Raw genomic sequence first — 11,611 nt, forward strand, 5'->3', positions numbered from 1 at the left:
CACAGCGGGCATGAGCAGTGTGAGGGCTACCGGCCAGGCCAGAGGCACCGGGTGGGCAGAGGGGTGCATCTGTCTGGGTCTGTCCCTGGCACTGAGCCAGGCCTGAGTCACGTTGCTCACTCCCTCCCGCCAGCTCTTCTCCACTCACCTGTGCCCTGCGGCTGAGGGAGGCCCGCCCTGGTGCCGGCTGCTGCCTGTGGTCTTGTGCGGGCATGAGTAGAGGGGCCGGGGGCTGCCCGGCCTGCCGCCCCCTCCAGGCCTCCCTCCTCCTCCGCTGGGTCCCGCTTAGGTTAAGTATAACTCTGACCTAAGTGCCCTGTGATGCCACGCCCTAGCGGCCCTGCCGGAGACCCAGCAACCAGGTAGGGGACAGGCCTAGAGAGGGGACTCAGACTCTGTGCGTGGGGGTGTGGCAGGGGTGTCAGCCTGGGGGCGGGGAGGGGGATTCTAGGGGAGGAGCCTCAGCCCCTCTCCTGCAGGTGCCTGGCCCTATTAGCCTGATAAGGCCCTCAGGTAATCTGGGCGACTGAGGAGAGAGAGTGGGGAAACCAGCTGGGGACCCGTCGGGTTCCTGAGGTAAAAGCAGGTGCCCAGGGAGAAAAAACAGTTGGACCTGCCCAGGACTCGCAGCTGCCTCCTGCTCTTCAGTGCCTTCTGTCCCCCAGGTCCGTGTCCCAGCCATGCTCCCCGCAGATGTGCCCCTCTCCCACCTGAGTCCCTCGGCTGCCACTGCCCCCCGCAGCTTCTTTCTTCCCCAAAATCTGGAGCCTCCTGGCCACCCCGGGCTCCATCACCTACCAGCACCTGACGGAGGAGGTGGCCCTCAATGTCACCCTGGAGCTTTTCCTGGAGCAGCAGCCCCCAGGGCAGCCCCCCACTTCGTCTTGAGGACTTCCTGGTGAGCGTCCCCAGGCCCTGTCACATCCCAGCTGGATTCCCTAATTCCCTGGGACTTCTACTCCCTGAGGGCCCTTCTTGCCAAGAGAAGGGACATCCTCTCTTCCGCACCTCCCCCCACCTCTACCGCCTGACAATACCCAAGAGTCCTGGTCCTGAAATCAAGAGCCCCCACTCCTTAGAAAGGTCCAGAATTGCCCCGCCCTCGTAGGGTCCAGCACGCTCAATTCCTTGCACACCCGACCCGAGTGACGGCTGCTGAGAAAATGTGGGCAATGGTCCAATCCCAGGGGCCCTGTCCCCAAACCCACTCTCTCCAGGGCTGCACCCTCCTCACCAATGACCTCTGCTGCCTACTACTTTTTTTTTTTTTTAAGATTTTATATATATATTTGACAGAGAGACAGCAAGAGAGGGAAGACAAGCAGGGGGAGTGGGAGAGGGAGAAGCAGGCTTCCTGCTGAGAAGGGAGCCCGATGTGGAGCTCGATCCCAGGACCCTGGGATCATGACCTGAGTCGAAGGCAGATGCTTAATGACTGAGCCACCCAGGTGCCCCTTTGCTGCCTACTCGGGACCTGGGTTTCCTTCTCAGCCGCTCCGAGCAGCCTTAGGTGAGGTGTCTCGGGCCAACGCAGCCCAGGACTTCCTGCCAACATCCAGGAACGACCCTGACCTGCACTTCGATGCCAAGCGGCTGGACCAGGGCTCATGCAACTGGCGGGGGCTCTCCGGGGGGCCAGGGGGGCGGCCAGAGCCCTGGAGCACACCCTGGCCCGTCAGCGCCTCAGCGCCGCGCTTCATGCTTTGCAGGTGAGAACAGCCTGAAATGGTCATGGGGCGGGGGGGCTTCACTCAGGGTCTTCCCATCGCCCAGATAGAAGCTTCCTCACGGTGCCTCCTTGACCACACCTCCCCCTGCTCAAGAAGGGGTGGGGGCTGCTTGCCAAAGCCCTGAGGCTGGTCCCTAGGTCCCTAGGTCCGGTGGGAAGAGCAGGAGGCCGGTGTGGCTGGAGAGAAGAGGGAGGCGGGAGGTCTGAGGTGGGCCTTTGGGCTCTGAGTGAGATGCGAGGAAACACTGGAAGACTCCCACTGGGGGCAAGCCCCGTCCTGGGCAACGGGCAGAGCCCGTGGGGGGCACTTGGGGTAAGAGGAGGCTTTCCAGATGGGGACCTCAAAGGAGTGGGAGTAAGGGCTGGAGACTGTGGTGACAGTTCCCTTCTGCCCTCTCCCCCCCAGGATTTCGACAGTCACAGCAACTGGGTGGACCTGGGGCGGCAGCAGCCACACCCTCAGCTCCTCTGGCCGACACAGGAGCTCGGGAGCCTGGCACGAGGTACGGCCATGACCCTGGGGCTGGGGGAATCCCGTAGAGACTCATCCTGGCAGCCTACCCAGCCACTGTGTCACATCCTCAGGCCACATAGGATGTGACATTGCTTCTTCTCTGGAATGACCTGTGAGGTCCCCCAGCCAAAGGCCAGGTCACTTAGGTAGTTTCCCCAAGGTCACCCGGGGAGGACACAGCCAGGACCAAGGTCTGCAGACCTCCACTGAGTTCTCTTTCATGTGGCTTCCTCGCCCAACATGGCATGAAGCATTCAGGGCTCTCCCTCTTAGTCCCCTCCTCCTTCCACGTGCACTATGACCGGAAGCTGCCTCCTGTCCACTACAAGTTGGCTTCATGTCCACAGCTCACAGACGGCTCAGTCCCTGCAGTACTGCTCCCCACGCTTCTGGGTTTCCTAGCACAGGCCCTGTCTCAAATACTGTCTCATCACCAGATGATCTCCAGGTTTTTGTTCAGAAAGCCTAGAAGAGTACATGTGGGCTTTGGCCAACCGCGAGAAAGCCAAAGTTCGAGTGGATGGGGATAAAGGTCAGTGGTGGCAGAATCTTGGGCTCTAGACCCCTGTCCTCTCTTCCCAGTAGGCGATCCTACCTGCTCTGATTGTGAGGAGTTGCGCTGCCCCGGGAATTTGCTGGGCTTTACACTCCTCACGTCTGGCTACCTTGGAAGTCATCTCTCCAAACCTCCAGGTACCAGGCAGAAGTAAGGGGAGAAAGGCCCTTCCTTTCCCCTGGCCCTCTCCCTAGGGATTTCAGAACTGTAGGCCCTTGTCCCATTTCCTATGGCATCACTTCCTGGAAGAAGTTGAGGACGTTGGGAATGGCCAGCTGAGGAGGCCATGATTGCTGCTGAGGGTGGAGAGCTTCTTACTCAGCTGTTGAGACTTCTCCATTACCCAATGGCAGCTTCTGGGGGTTGACTGGAGGGATCAGGGGATGCACCGTGTACTGTGATCACTGACCCCTCAGGACTCACTCCAGTTTGCCCTCCACAAGCCGTCATCTTTCCTGCTGGCCCTTTGCTGAAGACTGAGAGGTCAGGCCAGGTCAAAGAGGGCCTAGTTCTCTTAGGAGGCGGTGGCTTGCCCAGATCGCTTCCCCCAACCCAGAGAAATGTAACCATGGGGGCCGTTTTGACCGGAGGAGCTCCCAGCCACCACGGGGCGGCATCAAGAAGGATAGCACATCCCCGGGCTTCTCTCCCCACCACATGCTACACCTCCAGGCAGCAAAACTGGCCCTTCTGGCCTCCATCCAGCCTTCAGTCTCCTGAGAAACCGCCTGGGAGACAGGGCTTTCTCCCAGTGAGTGGCCTCTGCGAGATGCGCTCCCTAATGGGCCTGTGCTCCTGGGGTTGCTGAGTAAACAGGGGCTGGGGACAAATGTGCGGACTCTTCCCTGTGTCTTCGGCCTGCCCCCCAGGCTGCTGGACATCAGCCCAGCCTCCAGCCTGAGCTTTGTCGTGGGCAGTATGGGTGAGGAGATCAATGCTGCCAAAATCCAGGCTCGCTACATTGTGGAACAGCGACGGGACCGCCCCATGGAACCTGTCCACTACGTCCTGGTACCTTTCCAAGATCCGGGTAACTGTGGTCTGGGGAGGACAGTGGAAGGAAGGAAAGTCCAGGGCAAGGGGTAAGTGCCACTGGCGGGGAAGTGGGCCTTGTGGCTCCACTTCCTTAACAAAATGGTAACACTTCCCGTGGTTGAGTCTTTATGGGTACCCGTGTGCATATAGGAAACGATCGGCCACTTCTGTTTCCAAAATGGTAGCACTTTCCGTATGAGGTTAATCGTGATCTGTGCTTAGGCTTCCGTGCTAATCAGCCGTTCTCAATTCTCTCCGTTTCCTGTAGACGGGTGTTGGGATGGGACAGGGGTTGGTGGGCGCGGGCCCCCGTGAAGCCTCTGAGACTGCTAGTTGTAGTGTATTTCCTTCCCCCACGGAACCCGAGGTCAGACCATCCGATCTGGGTCGACCAGTCACTGTGCATCCTTAAGCTGATCTTTTAGCCTTTTTTGCCTCAATTTCATCATCCATAAAATGGGTCAGTATGTGTCTTATCCTGCCTATCTCCTAGGGTTGAAATGACTATCAAATACCCATAGGACTGAGAACTCCCTATGGGCAGGAGTTGAGTCTGATTTACCTGCATAAATCTCACAGTAGCTGGCATTTAATAGGGGCTTCACACACATTTGATGAAGTTTTTTTTTTTTTGTAAAGATTTTATTTATTTGTTTACGAAAGACAGAGGGAGAGAGAGAAGCAGAGGGAGAAGCAGGCTCCCAAGGAGCAGGGAGCCCAATGCGGGACTCGATCCCAGGACTCTGGGATCATGACCTGAGCCGAAGGCAGACGCTTAACCATCTGAGCCACCCAGGCGCCCACATTTGATGAAGTTTTGAATAATTAAGAATTTAGCACTTATGGGTCAAAGCACTGTTCTAAGGTTTACAAAATCAGCTCATTTCGTCTTTTTTTTTAAGATTTTATCTATTTATTTGAGGGAGAGAATGAGATAGAGAGAAAGCATGAGAGGGGAGAGGGTCAGAGGGAGAAGCAGACTCCCCGCTGAGCAGGGAGCCCGATGCGGGCCTCGATCATGGGACTCCAGGATCATGACCTGAGCCGAAGGCAGTCGCTCAACCATCTGAGCCACCCAGGCGCCCTCAGCTCATTTAGTCTTAATGACATTCCGAGGTAAGTACTGTTATTTTTCTGACTTTTCTGGTGAGGAAACTGAGGCCCGGGTCTTTTTCATACTTACACACATACCCAGGAAAGGCCCGCTCAGGACCACAGGAGATGCTGCCGTTCTGCTAAGGAAATGAGGTCCACTTCCCCGCAAGGTAACTAGCCCTTGCCCTGCCCCGCACATATAAATATAAGGGAATGTTGTTATTTCCATACTTGTTTGCCCCTGGAGCACGGCAGGCCTCTTGACTGGGGAGGTGGTCCTGGGTAGGGATAGGGGATCCCTCTCCTCACTCACCTCAACCTCCCTTCTGCCTCCCCAGAGTTTGGCCCTGTCTTTACAACCAGTGACCCTGACAGCTTCTGGCAACAACTCAATGAGATCCATGCCTTGAGGGGGTGGAGAGGAGCCTGAGATGTGCCTGTCAGCCCTGGAGGTCTGCCCTCCCCCTCCCTTCTTCTCCCTCCCCTTTCCAGGTCCCACCACCAAGGGGAACTAGAGCCTTCCTGGGACCTCCACCTCCCACCGCACCCTCAGAGCTTAGTCCCCCTAGCTTCCCTCCAGGGTTCCAGGGTCCTATTTCCTTCAGTTCTGTCCTCCCTGGTTCTACATTCCCCCGCCGCTGCCATTTTTAATACCAGCGCTCCCCTTCTCTGCCAGCCGGCTCTGCTGCACACCCCTCCACTCTCAGACATCTTTGTCTTCGCGGACGCCTCCCCCAAGGACGCCGTGCTCGCCAGCCGGGTGGAATCTTTGACTCAGGAGTGGCGCTGCAGAGTGAGCACAGCTGATGGGAGACCCGATGTAGCCACCCAGGGATGCGGGGAACCCTATGGTGACAACCTCCTAACGAGCCTCACCCCACACTCTTGTGGCTGCACCAGCCTTGGCGTGGGGTGGGAGAAGCAGACAATGAGTGTAACGTTTCTGGATCCCTTATTTGATGCAGAATTCGTATTTGAACGTGTCGCCAACAAACCACTTGAAGAACTGGAGATCTAGTTGCCAACAATCCACCATGTGGGTGACATATGGTGACAGTTACAAGGGAGTGGCAACTACTAAGTGAAGGCCTAGGGGTTGTGTCACTGGGAGACCCCGCAGTGGCAGTCAGAGGGCAGACAGGGAACTTGCCACTGGTCATCAGCTCTGTAGAGCGCCTGGGCACAGGAGACCCCCGTTCACAGTGGTGGACGGCACTGGGAGTACTCAAGAACTGGCCTCTCTTCTGGGTACAGGTGACATTCCTAGTGACTGAAGACCCACTGAGGGTTCAGGGCCGAGCTCGGCGTGAGGTCTTGTCCCCTCTGCATTTTGAGCCATGTGAAGCAGTGGCCCTGGCCTCAGGAGGAGAGGTCATCTTCACCAAAGACCAGCACATTCAGGATGTGGCCGCCATTGCTGGGGACAGCATGGATGACCTGGTGCGTAAGTGTGGGCGCCCAGAAGGACTAATGTTTTCAGCTGAGAACTAAGGGTGTGGGTGACGACACGGCCTTTTTCTTTCTCGTGGGGTAATGGTTTAACACGGCCGTGTTGCCACTGCAGTCAGAAGGGTGGGAAAGGAAGTTTCTCTCCCTCTGAGATCCATGGCTACCCACCTTCCACATTGCTCCTTCCCTGTGGGTACTGCCCCTGTCCCCTAGCCTTGGCCTCCAAGTAGTCTGTCCTCAGGGCTACCACAGGAAGTCCTGCCATCTTTGAAGGAGGGACAAGAAGCGATGGCCTCACCCTCAATCCCTTGCCTCCACTTTGTGGTTGACCGTAACTCCCTCCCCGGTCCTCTGCCCCTCTCACTGGCCTCCCTTCTCCACATGTGACTTAGTTTCCTTCTGTCTCCACCCTTCTCCTGCCTCTGCTCCTCCCCCATTCACTGCCTTATCTTCTCCCCCACTTTGCGCTTCTGCTCATCCTTCAAGGTTACCCTTCCCCTGGAACCTCCTGTTGTGGTGTCTGGGAGGCCACTTGTGTTCAGTGTGGATGTGCTGCTCCAGAGGGTCACAGTTCAGATCCACAGGGAGGTCAGCAGCTTCTAGATCAGGAACCCTGCAGGTACTTCCCCGTGTGTGTCTCGAGGCAGGGGGAAGAAGGGAGGAGAATGAAGGGTGACGTATTAAAGGACGGGAATCGTCCTCCACTCCCATCAGGGGTCTCCCAGGGCCAGGAGGAAGGCGAGGGGCCTCTAGGTCACACGCGCCGCTTTGGGCTCTGCATAGTTACCATGAATGACCCCCCACAGACAGGGACCTGGGCGGTCTGGGTCACAGCTGAGGATGCGCCCCAGGTGAGAGTGCAAGGTAAGGAGGGAGATATTCCTGGGAAGGGAAGGGAAGGCTGCAGAGCTCGGAGAACACTAGCAGTCACATTCATCGCAGGAAGGTCTCTGATTGCCTTGGCCCTCCTCAGCTCAGACATCCCTGGACGTCCTCTTCTACTTTCGGATTCCCATGGAGGATGGCCCCCACCCTGGCCTCTACCCCCTGACTCAGCCGGTTGCAGGTATATCTATCCCCCTGCCCCAACTTGTCCATTATTATTTTTTTTTAAGATTTTATTTAGTTTTTCGAGAGAGAGAGAGCACGAGCGAGAGCACAAGTGGTGGGGAGGGGCAGAGGGAGAGGAAGAAGCAGGCTCCCCACTGAGCGAGGAGCCCAATGCGAGGCTTGATCCCAGGACCCCGGGATCATGACCTGAGCCAAAGGCAGATGCTTAACTGAGCCACCCAGGTGCCCCCATTATATATTATATATATAATTATATATTTAAATTTTTATTGAGTTATAACATTTAATGAAGTGCACCAAACTGAAGGACACACTGGATGGATTGCATATAATGCACCCATGTAACCATCCTCCGTCCAAGATTTAGAGCATTTCCAGCATCCCAGAATCTTTCCTGACGCTGCCCAACAATATCCCTCAGACGTAGCCCCTTTTCTCCATCCATACTCCTCAGGGGTAACCCCTATTCCAAAAGCCATTTGTTTTCTTCTCCCTGTCTCCGAATCTCCTGCGGACCATCGTTCTCCCCTCCCGGCCCCTGTCCCAGGCCTCCAGACCCAGCTGCTGGTAGAGGTGACAGGGCTGGGCTCCCGAGGCAACCCCGGAGATCCTCGGCCGCATTTCTCCCACGTCCGTCCTTCGAGGGGTCCCGGAGGGTGCCGAGCGGGGCCGGGTGCCTCTGGAGCCCACGGGACCGCGGAAGCGAGGTGTCCTCGCGGCCTCGCTGCCGCCCGCGCTTCTGTCCACCGCGCGACCCTTCTCTCTCGAGCTGGTCGGCCTGGACGGAGAGAGGCGGGGCCCACACCGAGCGGCCGCCCCAGCCCTGCACCGTGGTCCCGGTGCTTCTGGAGGTGAGACGCCAGGGGAAGGTGCGCGTGGGGCCCCGAGAGAGCCGCAGCAGCTCCTACCCTGACACGCCCTCCGCCCTCCTCCTCCGCAGCTCGGCGGCCCCCCGGGGTTCCTGGCTCCGGGCAGCAAAGCCAGGCTCAGCCTCCGCATCGCCAGCTTCTCGGGCCCTCAGGATCTCGACCTTAGGCCATCTGTCAGCCCCAGCTTCCCTCTCACCTCCAACCTCTCCCCCGAACCCTCCTGCTCAGTTCTGGCCCACCTTTCGGTTCCCGGGCTTGGGAGTCTGATGCTTTAAGGCCCGCCTACAGCGGCCCCCTCCGATGGGCGCTCAGAGTCTCGCCTCGCCTCGCCTCGCCTCCCTGCCAGCGCTTGGCTGGGACCCTCGGACCCTCGGCTCTCAGCTCTTCGGAGCCCGGGCCTTCAGCTGGGTGTCTGTGTCCACTTGGCAGGGTTCGCCTGGAACCGAATGAGTCCGCCGGGGGACGCCTATGGTTGGAGGTCCCGGACTCAGCCGCGCCAGACTCCGTAGTGACAGTGACTGTGACCACAACAGGTCGCAAGGCCAGCCCAGTGCCCCCGACCCACGCCTTCCTCCGGCTCCTGGTGCTGGGCCCGGCCCCGCAGGTGAGGCACCCCCATTCCCATCGCAGACCACGCAAGCTAAGGGGAGGGCGCTGTAGGCTTAATTTGGGTACAGACACCCTGACAGTCTCCCCCTTCTCTGCAGGACCCGCTAGCCGCCCCTGCCCACTCCATCTGGCCCCATCCTCGCCTCAACCAGCCCTGCCTCCACTTTGGTGACTCGGGGAAGGGCGGGGGGCGGGTAGGCAGCCCCTGGTGGGGCACAGTTGGAGGGGTGCTGCTTCTGCTAGGCCTGGCCTCCTGGTGACACAGGAGGGATGGGTCTCCAGAGCTATTTTCAATCCTGCTCCTTTGGTGAGAAGGTAACATGGGCCTCGGGACCCCACCTCTCTCAGCTGGAGGTTTTCTCTCTCATGCACTTGTCCCTCTTTTTCTTAGTGAGATTGGGATAGAAGGCAAAGGATTTTCCCACAGTGCACTTTCTCTAACCCTGGTGGGAACCAAACCAAATACCTCTTTGTGGAGAAAGTTGGTTCCTATCTCTCCACAGCATCTCTTCATTCCACTATTTATTCGTGCTTTCCTAAGCTCAGGTAGAAGGAAAGATGTATGGGGAGGAGACTAAGGTTGGGAGTGGGGTTTATTTATAGAATTGTTCTTATTTGAAATTCTGAAGAAGCCCCTATTTTATTTTTGTATTTAAAGTTGAAGGACAGGGCACCTGGGTGGCTCAGTTGGTTAAGCGACTGCCTTCGGCTCAGGTCATGATCCTGGAGTCCCTGGATCAAGTCCCGCATCGGGCTCCCTGCTCTGCGGGGAGTCTGCTTCTCCCTCTGACCCTCTTCCCTTTCATGCTCTCTATCTCTCATTCTCTCTCTCTCAAATAAATAAATAAAATCTTAAAAAAAAATAAAGTTGAAGGACAGTTTCAATAAACATGTCTTCTCTAGAGACGGATTTCAAAGAAAGATCATTTATGCATATCATATAAGGGAGAGTGAAGGCATAAGACACGGAGAAGATGAAATGGAAGTTTTCAGTTGCAGAGAAGAAACTTTACATCAAGATGTTTGGACTTCAGTTGACCCACCACCTGGAGCCATTTATCTGTTAAGTCAAGAGGCAGAATGAGGAGACTGGGGTTTCTGAGTCAGCCTCCCCCCTCACCAAATGAGGAAACCCAGAGGAGGCTTTATACATGGGTTGGGCCCCTCTGCATCTTGGGGCAGCCCGGCTGAGTGGTCTCGCTTTTTGGCTGAATGCCTCCCTTCTGCTGCCTCGACAACTCCTGGAGAAAGGAGAGAAACAGTGTGGGCATCTGCACTGCCCCCCCCCCCCCGCGTGGGCCCAGGGCTTCCGCCCTCCCCTCCACTCCCCTACAGTTTACCTGTTGCTGCCGTAAGTTCTGCTTCCTTGGCCTTCCCTTCCAGTCCTGGGCAGGACAGGAACTAGCCTTATTTAAGGGATGTGGGGAGAACTGGGTGGGGGGGGGAAGGGCAGGATTTGCTTTTTTCTGTTAAACCAGTGTTGATCCCAAGTCCCCTCTCTTCCCTCACTTCCCAAAAATCTAAACGAAAAACAATAACTCACCTTCTGAATCAGATTCTGCAAACACATGTTCACCTTTTGAATCTGGGCTAACTGGGGGCCATGAGACTCTGAGTGTAAATCTGTTAGAAAATTCTAAAGGAGGAGTTGGAGGCTGACAACATGGTGAAAACATGGTGAGGTCCATCTGCCACTCTTTCTGTCACCACAGGCCATACCTCTTCTCCATCTGGGTCCCCTCATCTCAATAGCCCTCAAGGTAGCTGGAAAAATCAGATACTCTCCACTCCCATCTCTTTGAAATCCAGTTCTTCTACCCCCTCAAATAGCACAGTACCCCTTTCCTTCCTTATTCTTTATGGATCCTCCCTGTCTAGTCCTAACCCATTGGAATAATCCAGGCCACTCCCCATCTCAATGGGGTGATCCAAACCATGGTCCTCTGAATGGAATGCAGACCGGCCCCCTCCAATCCCAACAATGAACACCAACCTAACTGCTTGGTGGCATCCAGTCATTACAATGCTGCTTCCAGTTCATGATCCCTGCCCGTTAACTCTGGCCTTCCCAGGGTGGTGTCAGGCTGTCCACATGTCCCTGCTCCCGCACACCACACAGCAGCCCCGTACCTCACCAAGAGCCCCTAGGTGCTGCTGTTGTTGCAGTGCCTCCCTCAGACGGCCCTCAAAGCAGGCCTGGCCGCGCTCCAGCAGCTCCAGCCCCTGCCACAGGGCGTCCTGCTCCCTCTCCAGAGCCTGCATCCTCTGCAGCTGGGAAGGCAAGAAGCGGAGGCTGACTTGCTCCACAGCAGGGCTCTGGGCCGTGGCCCTTCGTCACAACCCTTGGCTGGGTTCACTGTCTGGTCACGGAGTGTGAGCCCAGACTGACCACTGAGCACCTGGAGGGCAGGGGAGGCAGGGGAGAAGACTTATGGGTCCTCAAAATTGAGGGGAAATGTAGGGGCAGATCCAGGGAGTGGGCTTCCCTGGGACCTCTTGCTGGACTAATACTCACCCAGAGGAAGAAGCTCCGGGCCCCTGGGTGCCGGCGGCTTGTCCCCAGTGGCAGCAGCAGAACCGTGTAGGGAGCCCCGCCGCGGGGCGGCCCGCCAGGCCCCTGGCTCCCCATGGCTCCGAGGTGGGAAGGGCGGAGCCACGCCCACTGGCGCCTGGGCTGGCTCCTC

At 57.2% G+C, this 11,611-nt stretch overlaps 2 protein-coding genes across 4 annotated transcripts; one reads left to right on the top strand and one right to left on the bottom strand.

The window, feature by feature from the left end:
• Nucleotides 1–680: 680 nt before the first annotated feature.
• VWA7 (von Willebrand factor A domain containing 7) lies at nucleotides 681–9,187 on the top strand. Its single transcript, XM_027603814.2, is given in 25 exon segments — nucleotides 681–727; nucleotides 729–870; nucleotides 872–898; nucleotides 1,218–1,243; nucleotides 1,455–1,603; nucleotides 1,606–1,709; nucleotides 2,136–2,232; nucleotides 2,826–2,936; nucleotides 3,356–3,502; nucleotides 3,505–3,550; nucleotides 3,669–3,829; nucleotides 5,268–5,338; nucleotides 5,340–5,381; nucleotides 5,606–5,722; nucleotides 6,184–6,369; nucleotides 6,865–6,997; nucleotides 7,093–7,242; nucleotides 7,352–7,444; nucleotides 7,997–8,082; nucleotides 8,084–8,263; nucleotides 8,265–8,300; nucleotides 8,390–8,526; nucleotides 8,745–8,922; nucleotides 9,036–9,120; nucleotides 9,123–9,187. Coding segments are annotated over 25 exon segments (2,616 nt in total).
• Nucleotides 9,188–9,846: 659 nt separating this feature from the next.
• SAPCD1 (suppressor APC domain containing 1) lies at nucleotides 9,847–11,565 on the bottom strand. 3 transcript variants are annotated; one of them, XM_035728512.1, is made up of 6 exons: nucleotides 11,443–11,565; nucleotides 11,058–11,326; nucleotides 10,471–10,563; nucleotides 10,268–10,357; nucleotides 10,079–10,168; nucleotides 9,847–9,987 (listed from the first exon to the last, which is right to left on the bottom strand). In XM_035728512.1, exons 2-6 carry the CDS (start codon nucleotides 11,187–11,189, stop codon nucleotides 9,958–9,960), a joined length of 435 nt encoding a protein of 144 aa, XP_035584405.1. In that variant the 5' UTR covers nucleotides 11,190–11,326; nucleotides 11,443–11,565; the 3' UTR covers nucleotides 9,847–9,957. The 3 variants fall into 3 exon arrangements, with proteins under 3 accessions (XP_035584405.1, XP_027459682.1, XP_027459684.1); XM_027603881.1 differs by having other exon boundaries at nucleotides 11,058–11,198; nucleotides 11,443–11,556; XM_027603883.1 differs by lacking the exon at nucleotides 9,847–9,987 and having other exon boundaries at nucleotides 10,073–10,168; nucleotides 11,058–11,198; nucleotides 11,443–11,556.
• Nucleotides 11,566–11,611: the final 46 nt, after the last annotated feature.

Source organism: Zalophus californianus, chromosome 7 (assembly GCF_009762305.2).
Source record: "Zalophus californianus isolate mZalCal1 chromosome 7, mZalCal1.pri.v2, whole genome shotgun sequence".
NCBI lineage: Eukaryota > Metazoa > Chordata > Mammalia > Carnivora > Otariidae > Zalophus > Zalophus californianus.